This window comes from Equus przewalskii, chromosome 1 (assembly GCF_037783145.1).
Source record: "Equus przewalskii isolate Varuska chromosome 1, EquPr2, whole genome shotgun sequence".
Taxonomy (NCBI): domain Eukaryota; kingdom Metazoa; phylum Chordata; class Mammalia; order Perissodactyla; family Equidae; genus Equus; species Equus przewalskii.
The window spans coordinates 134374317-134386461 of NC_091831.1; the positions used below are offsets into that span (position 1 = coordinate 134374317).

The window sequence follows — 12145 nt, forward strand, 5'->3', positions numbered from 1 at the left end:
CTTTTCCTTGAATACAATAAACAAAAAACTTTTGAGAAAAAAGCCCCTGAAATGCAAGGTTATATTTTTAAAAGTTGCCTAGTGTTGAAAGCTCAAATGTTATTTGTCCTCCTACATCTGAAATATCTGTTACTGGATTCTTTCAGAAGCAGCAGAAGAAATATGGCAAGCCAATCAAATACCTGCACGGCGCTCAGATTAAATATTATAGAATAATTCTCTTCTGAAGTAGGTAGTTTTCATTAGGTGGGAATAAGTCCAGAAAAGTGGGACAACTCCCTTTAATCCTCATCAACACCCTATAAAACAACAGTCACTGTAGCATTGCTCTTTTACTAGTAGTGAAGCTGGTCAGATCAGGGTTCTCATCTAATATATATGGGTTTTACCCTTCCTAGTTTGGTGATCCCTAGGGCATGCGACTTAATCTTTCTGAGCTGAAGTTACTTAACCTTTTAAACCTTAGTTCCTCACCTATAATGTAGGGATAATAATGCCAACCTCAAAGGGTTTTCTTGAGGATTAAATGAAACAAAGCATGTAAATGCTTAATATAGTACCCAGTAAGTATTCAGATTAGAGCTGATATTTTTGTGTGTTTTTTTTATTATCATCATTACTTTTGTCAGATGATGCAAGATTGAATTCCACAAACATTTACTGAGCTCTATTTTGTGTGGGGCTCCACTGTGTGGAAGATGAATTTGACTTGGCTTTATTTCTTAAAAAACTTGTAGTTGGCTGCAGAGAAAGGTTTATTTACAGAAACTATATACAAAGAGGTTTATCTCCCTAAACGTGTTTCAACAGTTGCTTCCTACTACTCACACATTAAGTGGTCTGCCTTCCCCAGCAACAGCAGCAAATGTGTTTGACAGAGTTAACTGCACTTCACAGAAAACGTAAGACAACTCTGTGGGAATTCTGAGAGGTGTAAAACTCAGGAGGGAAAAAGAAAGAAAAGCCTAAGGAGAAACTTCAGAAGGTACAAAGCAGAAGTGCCTCTTTTAAATAATTAGATTTGGAATCTGTGTGGATTACTGGTAAATGCTCTCCCAAAAGAATTCAAAAAGAAGGGATTTCAGTTTTAATGTTTTAAGGATCAGATATTAAAACACAATCATTGCTTTTATTAAAGCAAATCACTGCTTTGTCATTAACATCCCGATGTGATATAAACTAGCTGCTCCAGAAAATACTATGGGATTCCTTCAAATGTTTTACTCATTTTAGCATGAGTTCTTAAATCAATCTGGCTTTTTTAGAGCAAGCTTCTCATTTCCTATTTCTTAAATGAATCAGTTGCAGATGATTATTTTTTCCTTTTAAAAATATGCAAAATACTTTCTGTCTTGGAAAAATTCCTTATAAAGGTACTTCCTTCTCTGGATCAGAAGAATAAGTGAGCTGCCTTTGTTCGTTCCACTTGACTTATTTTAATGGACAACTCATTAAGTATGTATTTAAAACTAATAGATTTAACTATGCATCTCAGTAATTTGTGCTTTAGAAAAAATGTCCAAATTTCTCTTCCTTCTATCTACATCTGTTCCATTAAGACAAAGATAGATATTTAAATTGAAGTTAGAGGGCTAGATCTTGTGGGAATGGGGTGGGAAAGTGTTCTCATGAGTTATTTTAAGGGCAGCACAAATCAATACAAACCAAGAATAGCTCTAAATGAGTAATAAAGCTGATCCTGTTATAATTACACCCTTTAACTATGACACTACTGCCCAGAAAATCTAATCACTGCATTCAGCAGTGTAAAATTCATTCAGCAAAAATGTAAAATTAATACTCACAGATGCCAAAGCCTTTCCAAGTGCATCACCTGTCTGTGAGCTTCCAGCAGCATTCCCTCTGGTTCCTGAATATTTCAAGTAGGAAAACAAATCAAGAATTTCAGCAGGCAGGCATGCTTTTTTAGCATTCTGCCATTATTTCAAGATTGTTCTTTACTGTTATCTCACATCTGTCACAAAAAAACCAGCAAATATTCTGCACGTGTTGTACTTAATAAGCTAAGGTAAAGCTGGGATCCTTACCAGTTTCTACATTAATGAAAATCAAAAAGTTTCTTTTCTTCCTTTCTTTCATTTTTAAACTAAATACTAAAAATATATTGAAAGATGTGGAGTTCACTGAAAATTCTCAAATTAGGTTTTAGGGAGTTTTGCCAACCTAAAACAGCTCACCTAGAATGCTATCTGATCCATTGACAGGAGGAGTGTGAGAGGCAGCAACATAAGGTGAACTGCTGGTACTGCCGCGATGGAAGCTGGACATTGGTGGAAGACTCGTGTTTATGTCTGTTGGTGAAACTGAGTGTGGAGGATAACTCTAGAGAAAGTAGGAAAGAGATAGGATCTATCAAATACATTTTCTGAATAATATGCACATAGAACTGGACAACTATTCAAACACATCAAAAAGAACATCACAAATTAGCAGCTGAAGAGTGCTACTATTATCATTTACTTTTTAAAAAGGCATGCTAAATGCAGTAAGCCTAAAATATTTCAAACTTCAGAAGTTTTGGCAGAATCAAATCTTAAACTTGTAATCCAAAAAAGAAACACAAGTGAGGACAAAGTGCGGCTGCACCCTAGTCATGTGTCACAGCCTACCAAGCGGTCATGTGAATGAAGGCTGCCATAACTACTGGATTGAGACATGTGGGAAGTGGAGGTCCCCAGAATTCCACCAAAACCAGGCTGGCTCATCCCATTTGATGAACTCCAAAGGTCAGAAGAATTGTGGGTCCCATCTAAGACAAAAAGAGAAATATAAAATTTTCCTTAGCTAAAATTTTTTCTTTTATTTTATGATGCTCTCCAGATATTTTTTCCCTCCCCTTTCTAACCTAGTCTTCTGTCTGGTTTTCTTCTTTCTAAACTGTATAATTACTATTTTAAAAGAAGGAATAAATCTTTACAGTCAAAGAGAAAAAAAGTAATCCAACTGTAGTAGGTAGGTCATTATAAAAATCTTCAGAAGATCTAAATTCGTATCAATGAGATAATAAAAATTCCAAATTTGGGGATAGGTGGGGTTTACTGTTTAGTTAAGTGGTATACCCATAAATATACAAGAAAGTTCTCAATCTAAAACAAGCAATGTACATTATATAAAATATTCTGAAACTGTGGAATAAAGAAGTTTCTCTAATAATAAACCATAGTAATTGATAATGACTATATTACAGTCAGCCTTCAAATAAAATGTTAGCAATGACTTCACTCACCAATATAAAGTCAAGGAACCATTTATGTAGTAATTTATAGCTCCCATAGTATATGCTTCCTATAGTCCAAAACCACAGGAGACCAAACAAAAATGATTTGCTAGGCATGAATTAAAGGAAATGCAACACTTTTTCTCTCTTAACAAGTCTTATTCTATGATATTCACTATTTATATTGGTAATTCTAGAGAAGATATGAATCAGTAATTTAAACAGGAAACTAGAGTTGTTAATAGCTTTCATACATTTAAATTCTAAAATGAGAAAGAGCAGCTCTACTCATTTTTCTCAATTGAAGTCCTTTATAAATTCAATCAATTCTAGATGGGCATTCCAATGGTTTGCTGGATAATCCAACTCCATTGCAGTCAGCAATAAATAGGACCGGAAAACTTTAAAACTAAATTTTAATCTACTTCAGCCAAAAATACATAAATAATGTCTGAATTCCTATATAAGTATTCTCTTTTCTCACAACTTAAAAATATTAGCTAATATACAATAGACAACTGCTGTAGTATTTGACAACTATTTGGTAGTACTTACCTTGCATAAAGAAAGTGCTAGCAAACATACTGGTTGGTGGCTTGGGAGATGGATAACTAGGAGATTCACGGTTGAAATCATCTGAATTTGGGGATGGTGCATATACCTTAAAATTAAACATGATATTTAATTAAAATGTAAATGACTATCGTATCCCTAATGTAAAATGAGTTTTACATTTCATAAAGAGACTAAAAAGGCCTATCCAATATCTATAAAGACTACCACAAATCCAAAGAAGCTGTTTAAGTCCATATAAATACTGTCTAACTTGGTTACTATCTACATGTTTGTTTTTAGCCAATTACTAGAGAGAAATACTACTCCAAATATCCCTATAACGCATCTTTGTGTGACAATTACACCAAATGGCTTAATAAAGTCATAAATGTTGACTTTGCTTACAGAACACATATCCCTGCAGGCTCATGATTCAAAATATGACGGTGGAAACAAATGTCTTTTGAATATAGCATAAAATAAAATTGGGGCTCATAAAATTTATTCTTTTCACTGTTACAAGATTTATCAAAATCAAAATAACTTAGATTAAATGTTACTGTCTTTTGTTACTATTAAAAGATAACCATGAAAGGCACAAGTGTTCAAAAACTTCCTAATTTAGTAGGGTTAGCAAAATTAAAACCAAATTCTGCTGAGGGGTTTTACTTCTGTTATTTCAAGTAAACTTTCAAGTCTAGCACAGCTTTAAGAAAAATCTCATTTAATTTGTTGGAGCAATATTAATTTCCTTTGGTAAACTTTTGCTTCAGATAAGCCAAATATGAACATTTTGAATTGGCAAATGGCCAACACTGTCATTTCTCTGGGAAACTAAATGGGCAGCCATATAACCTTAATAATCAAAACATGATCAATCCATTCTCATGATGACTACTGAAATCAAGAAGGAAACCAAATAAACAATATGTATGGTGATGCATGGTCTGTAAAAGTAAAAGTAAACCAGGCATCAGGAAGAATGTCTGGAAAGCAGTTCTATTATGGACAGTGTATGAAATATTTCTTTTGTGTAGTTTGATAAGGGTTATCCGTTAAATATTACTTCAAAATAAAGAGCCTAAGTGTTCACTTAAGTGGAAGAAAGCAACTACCTTATTAAAATTATGGGAGCATGTGTAAAAAATCATACACACATTTTCTCTACAAGCAGAAAAAGTTTCTGAAATTACACATCAGAAACTTAATAGTTACACCTCTGGACTTAGAATTGGGAAGGAGGACATTTACTTTATGCCCTTCCAAACACAAAGTTTGATATTTTTACCCTGAACATAGAGTTCTCTGCACTAAAAAAAAGGTTAAGAAGCACATACCAAGATTAAAACGAGAGCCAAAATTTACATCTACTATCATTTATATTCCTTTATTCTTTCTCTGTGGTATTAACTAACTGTAAAGACTTCTGGAAAATTACCTAACTTCTGAGACTCAGTTCCTCATTTGTAAGATGGTGCTAACAGTACTTGCATCAGGGGCTTAACAGGAAGATGAGATGAGATAATACATATAAAATGTTGAGCACGATCAGCACTAAGTATTGGCTAATAGTATTATCTTTCTATCATTCTTATAGAAGCAGCTATACTGCTGTATGTTGCCCCTGTTCAGTCCTCAAATACTGTTTCTTAGTTTTTGTCTGACATGATACTACTTACATATACAATTCATCCAAAATAAAAGGTTAAAAAGTCCATTTTTATTCTTCCTGCTAGTCATGCTAATGATAGCACATGTGTGTCTTTTTAATGGACTGGCATTCAGGTTAGTTTCCTACCTTTCACACCCCACAAGTAAAAACACACACCTGTGATACCTAAGAAGTCTGAGACAAGATATATTCCTAAGAATTATCCAGAAGGATTCTAAATAGGGAAATACGGCAGATAAAATGGTTTTTTCATTATACACATTAAACATATTTTTCTAGTTTAGAGCTATTACAAAAAGATAGTGTTAGGACGAAATAATTGGGTACATACAAATGTGTTTGGAATATATTACATAGGCTGATGGGCAGGAAAAAGTTTTCAGGAAAGGAATTTTACACCATTTTTCTTTTAATCAAGTTTCAGTGTCTAAATTTAGCCACAGCGAGATGTCCTCTGTCCCCTTTATATATAGATTTTCCCAAAACTGGCTGAAATCACAATGAAAAAATGAGTAAATCCATAGATGTAGCAAGAAAATACAAATGAGAACAAAATTCAGAAGACAGCATTAGAACATATGCTTTTTGTCACAAATGCTTATTTACTATATACACCATCACTGGTCTGAAAGTACAAAATATAAAATTCTCTAAATCTATCCAAGTTATAGATTGAAACAGTACGTAAGCCTCCCACTGATAATTATGAAAACTGGTTTTGATGTGTCATTTCACACAAAAAATCTACATAATTTGTCAGTTTAAACTTATACAGAATTTGTCAATTTATATTTCTTTATCCTTATTCCCATTCAGTTCACTGTATTCTATTCATGATACACTTGCAATTAAAATAATTCTAAATGTTTGCATTTACAAAAGCAAAAAAGGGGATAAGCCTGACTTTGCTTTTACAAACTGCTGTCAGATAATGGTTAATTGACGGACAGAAAGCAAGAAGGCCAAGATAAATAGAAGAGACTTGCTTACTCTTATGTAAAAATTCTGAAGCTGTATGGAGAAAACAGGGCTCATTTTAGAGGTAAAGTTGTTTTTAATATTAGTCTATAAACAGATTTTGGGGAAAAAAGGCCTTTTAAAGGATAGATCTCATAAATGAAAATGGTAAAAAGTCTAAACTACTATAAGTTTATTGTTTATTTAGTAACTTAAGTTCAAAGTTTTTATCATAATAAAAACATTTTGAAAAATATGGTTCTCAAAGAGGTCCATCTAACAGCATTTCTAACACAGGCCAAATAACTCTCCTTCTGGTATCTTCACCACAGCTTGCAGAGACATAGACGCAATGTTATGAAGCAGCAGTTGTGCCAGTCTTGATTTCTCAGATCAAAGAGCTCTTGCGGCAAAGCGCAACTGATGTGGTCTCAAAGACTTTTATTAACTCCAGATGTAGGGAAATAGTCAGCCAATTCCACAAAAAGAGTAAGTCTCTTTCAGTTACAATCAGTACTGGCCACAAATTAAAACCAGACTGCTTATGTCATCTGATCACCTGCACATAGATGCCAGTTTTTTTCTAGTTAATGATCTAATCATACGTTTAAATCTTAAGTATGATTTTGTATCACAACAAACAACCTTAAAATTAACAGAAAGGAATATATATGCTTTAAGATTATTAAACTTTACCAAGAGTCAAACTATATTAAAGAGAAATAGAGAAATGGGACAATTAAGTAATTTAAGATGTTCTATTAAAATGTGGTCGATACTTAGAAATTTTCTTTAGAATTCTAGCCACCATCTCACAATGTCAAGCTCACAGTAGTTATCACGGGACTGTCTTTCTTCTTTCCCAAGCACTTATATTTTCTCCTCCAGGAATGGCACTGAGAGAAACTTTTTGAGTGTCTGGTGAATAGAACCATAACACTTATTCCAACTTGAACAAATATAACTGAAAATCTAACAGACACCTTCCTTTCACTGTTAAGACTGGTTGAAAAGAACAAATCGACATTAACAGTGTCTTTAATGTCCTCATCCCATCTACCCAAACTAACTTTTTAAAAGTGATAGAGTACTTGAGGGATGAATATTTACAATTACCCTTTACAGTGATTACACAATTATCCTTGGAATGTTTTAGCTCATGTAACCAATTGGAGTCAAGTTAACAAAAACAGATTTCTTCTTTCCTGCTTGGATGATTCACTTTAGTCATATGGATAACCCCAGATTCAGGGCAGACCAGTCTCTGTTTAGCTCTAGAGGCTGGAGCTGTGCACTGTGCTCTTGATTTCAATGCATCCTTCCTGTAATTAATATTGGAAACATCCTTGCGAGGTAGGGAGGCATACTGATTTTCTGATAGTTATTGAGAAAAGATGCAAAGAAATAGAAGTTTTTGCTAAAAAGACAGTTTTTCTTTTTATATTGTCACATCCAGTCATGAGTTACAAGACAATGTCATTCCCCATGCTTTTTAAAATAGATCTCATAGCCTGTGTGGCGGTTGATATTTTTAAATGTCCCAAATGATCAGTTGGTAATTTTTTTTAGTTTGTGAGAATAGCTATCTATCTTAATTGAGATACCCTTTCACAGAAATTAAAGAATGCTTATATGAACACTGTCCAACAGAAGTTTCTGTAATGATGGAAATGTTCTATATCTGTGCTGAACAATACAGCATCCACTAGTTACATGTGACTATTGAACACCTGAAATGCAGATAGTACAACTGAGAAACTGAATTTTTAATTTTATTTTAATTAATTTATATAGTAATATGTGACTAGTGGTTACTATACTGAACAATGAAGGTCTAGATCACTTTTACTTACCCATCAGTTTATTTTGAGAGAAATATTCTAGGAGTCTTATAATTCCAGGGCCTATGAAGACCAAAATCAGCCTAAACTCTCAATCATTTTGGGAAGACCTTCACTTAATTTAGAAAGAAGAAAGAGAGAAGCATATTCATTTTTCTGGACATGCTCTAACACAGAAATTATGCCCAAGTTTCATTATGTTTGGGATTCTGTTGGCTCTTTTGTCAAGATGGTTTGAATAGCAGTTCTCTTTAAGCTCCAATATGTTAAATATTATTAAACACTTCAATACATGCTAACATGGACTGCCAATATGTGAAAAGTTTATGTTAATAGAAATCACCTTCAGCACAATTTTTATCAACTTATCAAAATAATAAAACAAAACAAAATCACTTGGCTCATTTACCCTACCATTATAATTTTAAAATAAAAATGTGATTTTATGTTCAGGAACATCCACTTAATTTATCTGATATTTTATATAATTATATTTTATATTAAGCAATAAAAATTTTATAAGATCTAGCTGAGTAGCTAAAACTTGAAAAAAAAAAGTCTAGGTCACTGGAAAAAAAGAGAACCTCAACTCAAGTCAAATCCTTTAAAATCTGTAATTAAACCTCTGGGCCAATAATTTTTAAAACATGCACATTTAAGACTCAACACTCAAAAACCAAGAAAGAAAAACCAGGTAATTATTGTAAGAATTTATTTTTCAGTTATTGCTGGTTAACCTATGCAAATTCCACACATAGTAATACACACAAACAACAGTTTCCATCTATTTCTGAATTTTGTGGGATCAGAATTTAGTAAAAAGAGGCTGTTTACAAAGAGTAAATAAAAACTTTGCTTTAATAATTATACTCCAGATAAGAGAAATCGGTGTTAGAAGTTAAAGAAATTTCCTTAAAATGATTTCTTATTGATTTTTCTAATCATTTGGGATCCATTTCTCATAAATACTGATCTTATATATACACTCAGATAAACAGCATATCTTTACACTAAATGGCACAATTTTAAAGTTTCTGAAATGTATGTCTTCCCACTTTCCTTGCTCCTTCTCTAATCAAAATGAAAACAAACATAACCCCAAAGAAAAAGAGACTAAAAATTTAAATCTATAAAACAGCAGTCTAATTTAAGAATTTCTAAATAGCTAAGAATACTTAAACAAATGACAGATTTGATAAATATCTCAATGCTTTCACTATTTTAATATTACATAAAAACAGCAAATTGTACCATAAAGTCCAATCTACTACTAGAGCTTTTATGGCAATTCCAAGCCTAAAGGGGAAAATATTTAGATAGTTCTAGTACCAAATACCACAAGAACTGAACCAAAAGACACCACAAAGCAAAATGTCTGAAGTACAAGGACTAACTCAGTGACATACAGCCATCTCTAAGGAAGATTTTTACCTAATTAGTCTGCTAAAAACACAACTGGAATTTCTGTAAAATGGATAAATATATGTTTATATTTTCATAAACAAAAGGACTAATATCTTTTCCCACGAATTTCTAGAGACATGTTTAGGGGTGACATAAAGTAAAATTTCCTTTCTAACAACAATAAGAAAAAAGAATTCCAGCTTTTAGTACAAAGTAGCTTAAAATCAATTACTACTTCCGCTGTCTAACAAGCAGAGTTACCGGTTTTCAATTGAGAGAAAAATTTCTTCTCAGGTTAAGTCAAGCACATTTTCATTAAACGCAAGTTAACACCACTGGGCTTATTTCATCACCTCTTTATTGCAACTGCTATCATTTTTATAATAACCACACATTTTTTCCTGAGAGATAAACTGGAATTTTTAAGGGACTAGGTAAGAAACTTGCAAGCTCGGAAAATATACTGAACAAATCAATGAGGGTCACTTTCTTAGCTACCTACTTTTAAAGAAATTTAGATCCAACAATACAGCACCTGATCCCTTTCTTTAACATGTTCATGAACTAGTGGAAAGGGACATAAACTTTTTTCTAAAACATTAATAAAGCTGACCAGTGACAAGATATTCTCCTGGCAGGGGCTATAGTTTTAACTCACTGGTATTTGTGCCCACTTTTATCAAGAAAAAAAGGCCTTCTTGGATTCCTATCTGGAATAGAGTCTCAGATATTTTTGGTAAAGGGAAAAAATCAAAGTACATTTAAGCTAAAGTCCTTGTCATTCAATGTCTTTAGCATTCTATCTTCAGAGAATTCTTAAATGACTTCATGTTTTCCTCATCATATAAATGTTCGATTTAACTCTACTGGGCCCACAGACAGCCTGGAAATTTAAATTAATTTAATTGTACTCCCCTCTCTCATGTTAATTAGCAATAAATCCCCAATGGAACAGAAATGTAGTTCTATATACTCTCACATTGGTTTCTGTGCTTCTATCAACTGAAAATGTTTATTTGAAGAATAAGTCTTAGGAGTATTTACAATGTAATTTTAGCTAATTGCTACTCTAATTCTTATGAAAATACAAATTACGTGGGCAGGCAGGTGCCAAAACCAGGGCTAAACCAATTTTCAGCACTATGACTTCCATTAGAAGAGGAGACCTGATAGTCTAATTTCCAGTTTTTTTAAACATATCTAGGATAGTTTTAAATTCTTCATCTTACACAGAAAATAATAAAAATTTACTTGACTGACCATATCAATTAGCATTCATGAAGCTATTAGTCTGATCATATATGCGAAATATATTTAATTGCAAGAATGGCCTAGTGTTTATCTCAGTTACATTTTCTTTCCAATGTAGTAATTTTGAAATAAATGGTAGTAAGTATAAATGAAGTTTGGTCCTTTGCTATGGAGACTAGTTTACTTGCTCTTGGGGGATATAAAAGAGAAAACCTGCTCTTGGGAGAGAGATCTGGGTTCAATTCTGGCCTCAGCACTTACTGGGTGGGGCTTGGGCAAGTTACTTAACTTCCCTGAACTTCATTTTCCTTATTTATAAAAGGAGGCTAGTAACAGCTAAATGACAGAGTGGTTGCAAGAATTAAATGAGGTAAACAGAAAGTCCCCAGTATAGTTCCTAACACAGAGTAGCCCTCACAATCATGTTAGTTCCTGTCTCTTCTTTCCCGGATTCCATACAGAGAAGCTCAATATTCAAAATGTCTCTCTAAGCTTGAGTTTTAAAACTTGGATATCTATGTTGTCTCTAATAAGATTAAAATAATCCGCTGATACAATTAAAAGAGCATCATGTCTGTACTTGCTGCAATTTTTATACCTGGAACACTCTGTAGCATCTTCAGTTCAAGGCCTAGAAAATGGAGGCTGATCAGATCAGAGGAAGGCCGAAATTCCAGAATCCTCAAGGTGAATAAAACGGGAATCCTCTCCTCCCAAAACTTTCCTTCCTTTACCTCTAAGACTTTCTACCTTTCTGCATAAAGGACACAATTTAGTCATATCAATGAGAAAACTGAATGCAGGCTAAGTTCTTTATACATAAAGAACCTCAGAAACCCATAATTCCTTGCTATTTTTTTTTTTTTTTTTTTAAAGATTTTATTTTTTCCTTTTTCTCCCCAAAGCCCCCCGGTACATAGTTGTGTATTCTTCGTTGTGGGTTCTTCTAGTTGTGGCATGTGGGACGCTGCCTCAGCGTGGTCTGATGAGCAGTGCCATGTCCGCGCCCAGGATTCGAACTAACGAAACACTGGGCCGCCAGCAGCGGAGCGCGCGAACTTAACCACTCGGCCACGGGGCCAGCCCCTTCCTTGCTATTTTTTAAATTTCAAAAAATAGGTAATTTTCAAAATGGTTTTAAGTCCCCTATTTATCATAAACATATATTAATACTTTACAGTATGATACAGAATACAGCTACACAGAAGCTACATATGATACAGAACA

General features: G+C 33.4%; 1 protein-coding gene across 20 annotated transcripts in view; it reads right to left on the reverse strand.

Moving 5' to 3' along the window:
- Window positions 1-12145, reverse strand: part of TCF12 (transcription factor 12) — a 348736-nt gene that overhangs the window by 42898 nt on the left and 293693 nt on the right. For 19 of the 20 annotated variants that reach the window (XM_070579213.1, XM_070579180.1, XM_070579162.1 and 16 more), the window contains 4 exons: window positions 3794-3899; window positions 2631-2770; window positions 2199-2343; window positions 1806-1870 (listed from right to left, as the gene is read on the reverse strand). The exons of the other annotated variant lie outside the window; for it this stretch is intronic. In XM_070579213.1, the coding sequence (XP_070435314.1) occupies window positions 1806-1870; window positions 2199-2343; window positions 2631-2770; window positions 3794-3899 (456 nt within the window). The remainder of the gene's footprint in view (window positions 1-1805; window positions 1871-2198; window positions 2344-2630; window positions 2771-3793; window positions 3900-12145) is intronic. 20 annotated transcript variants of the gene reach the window in all.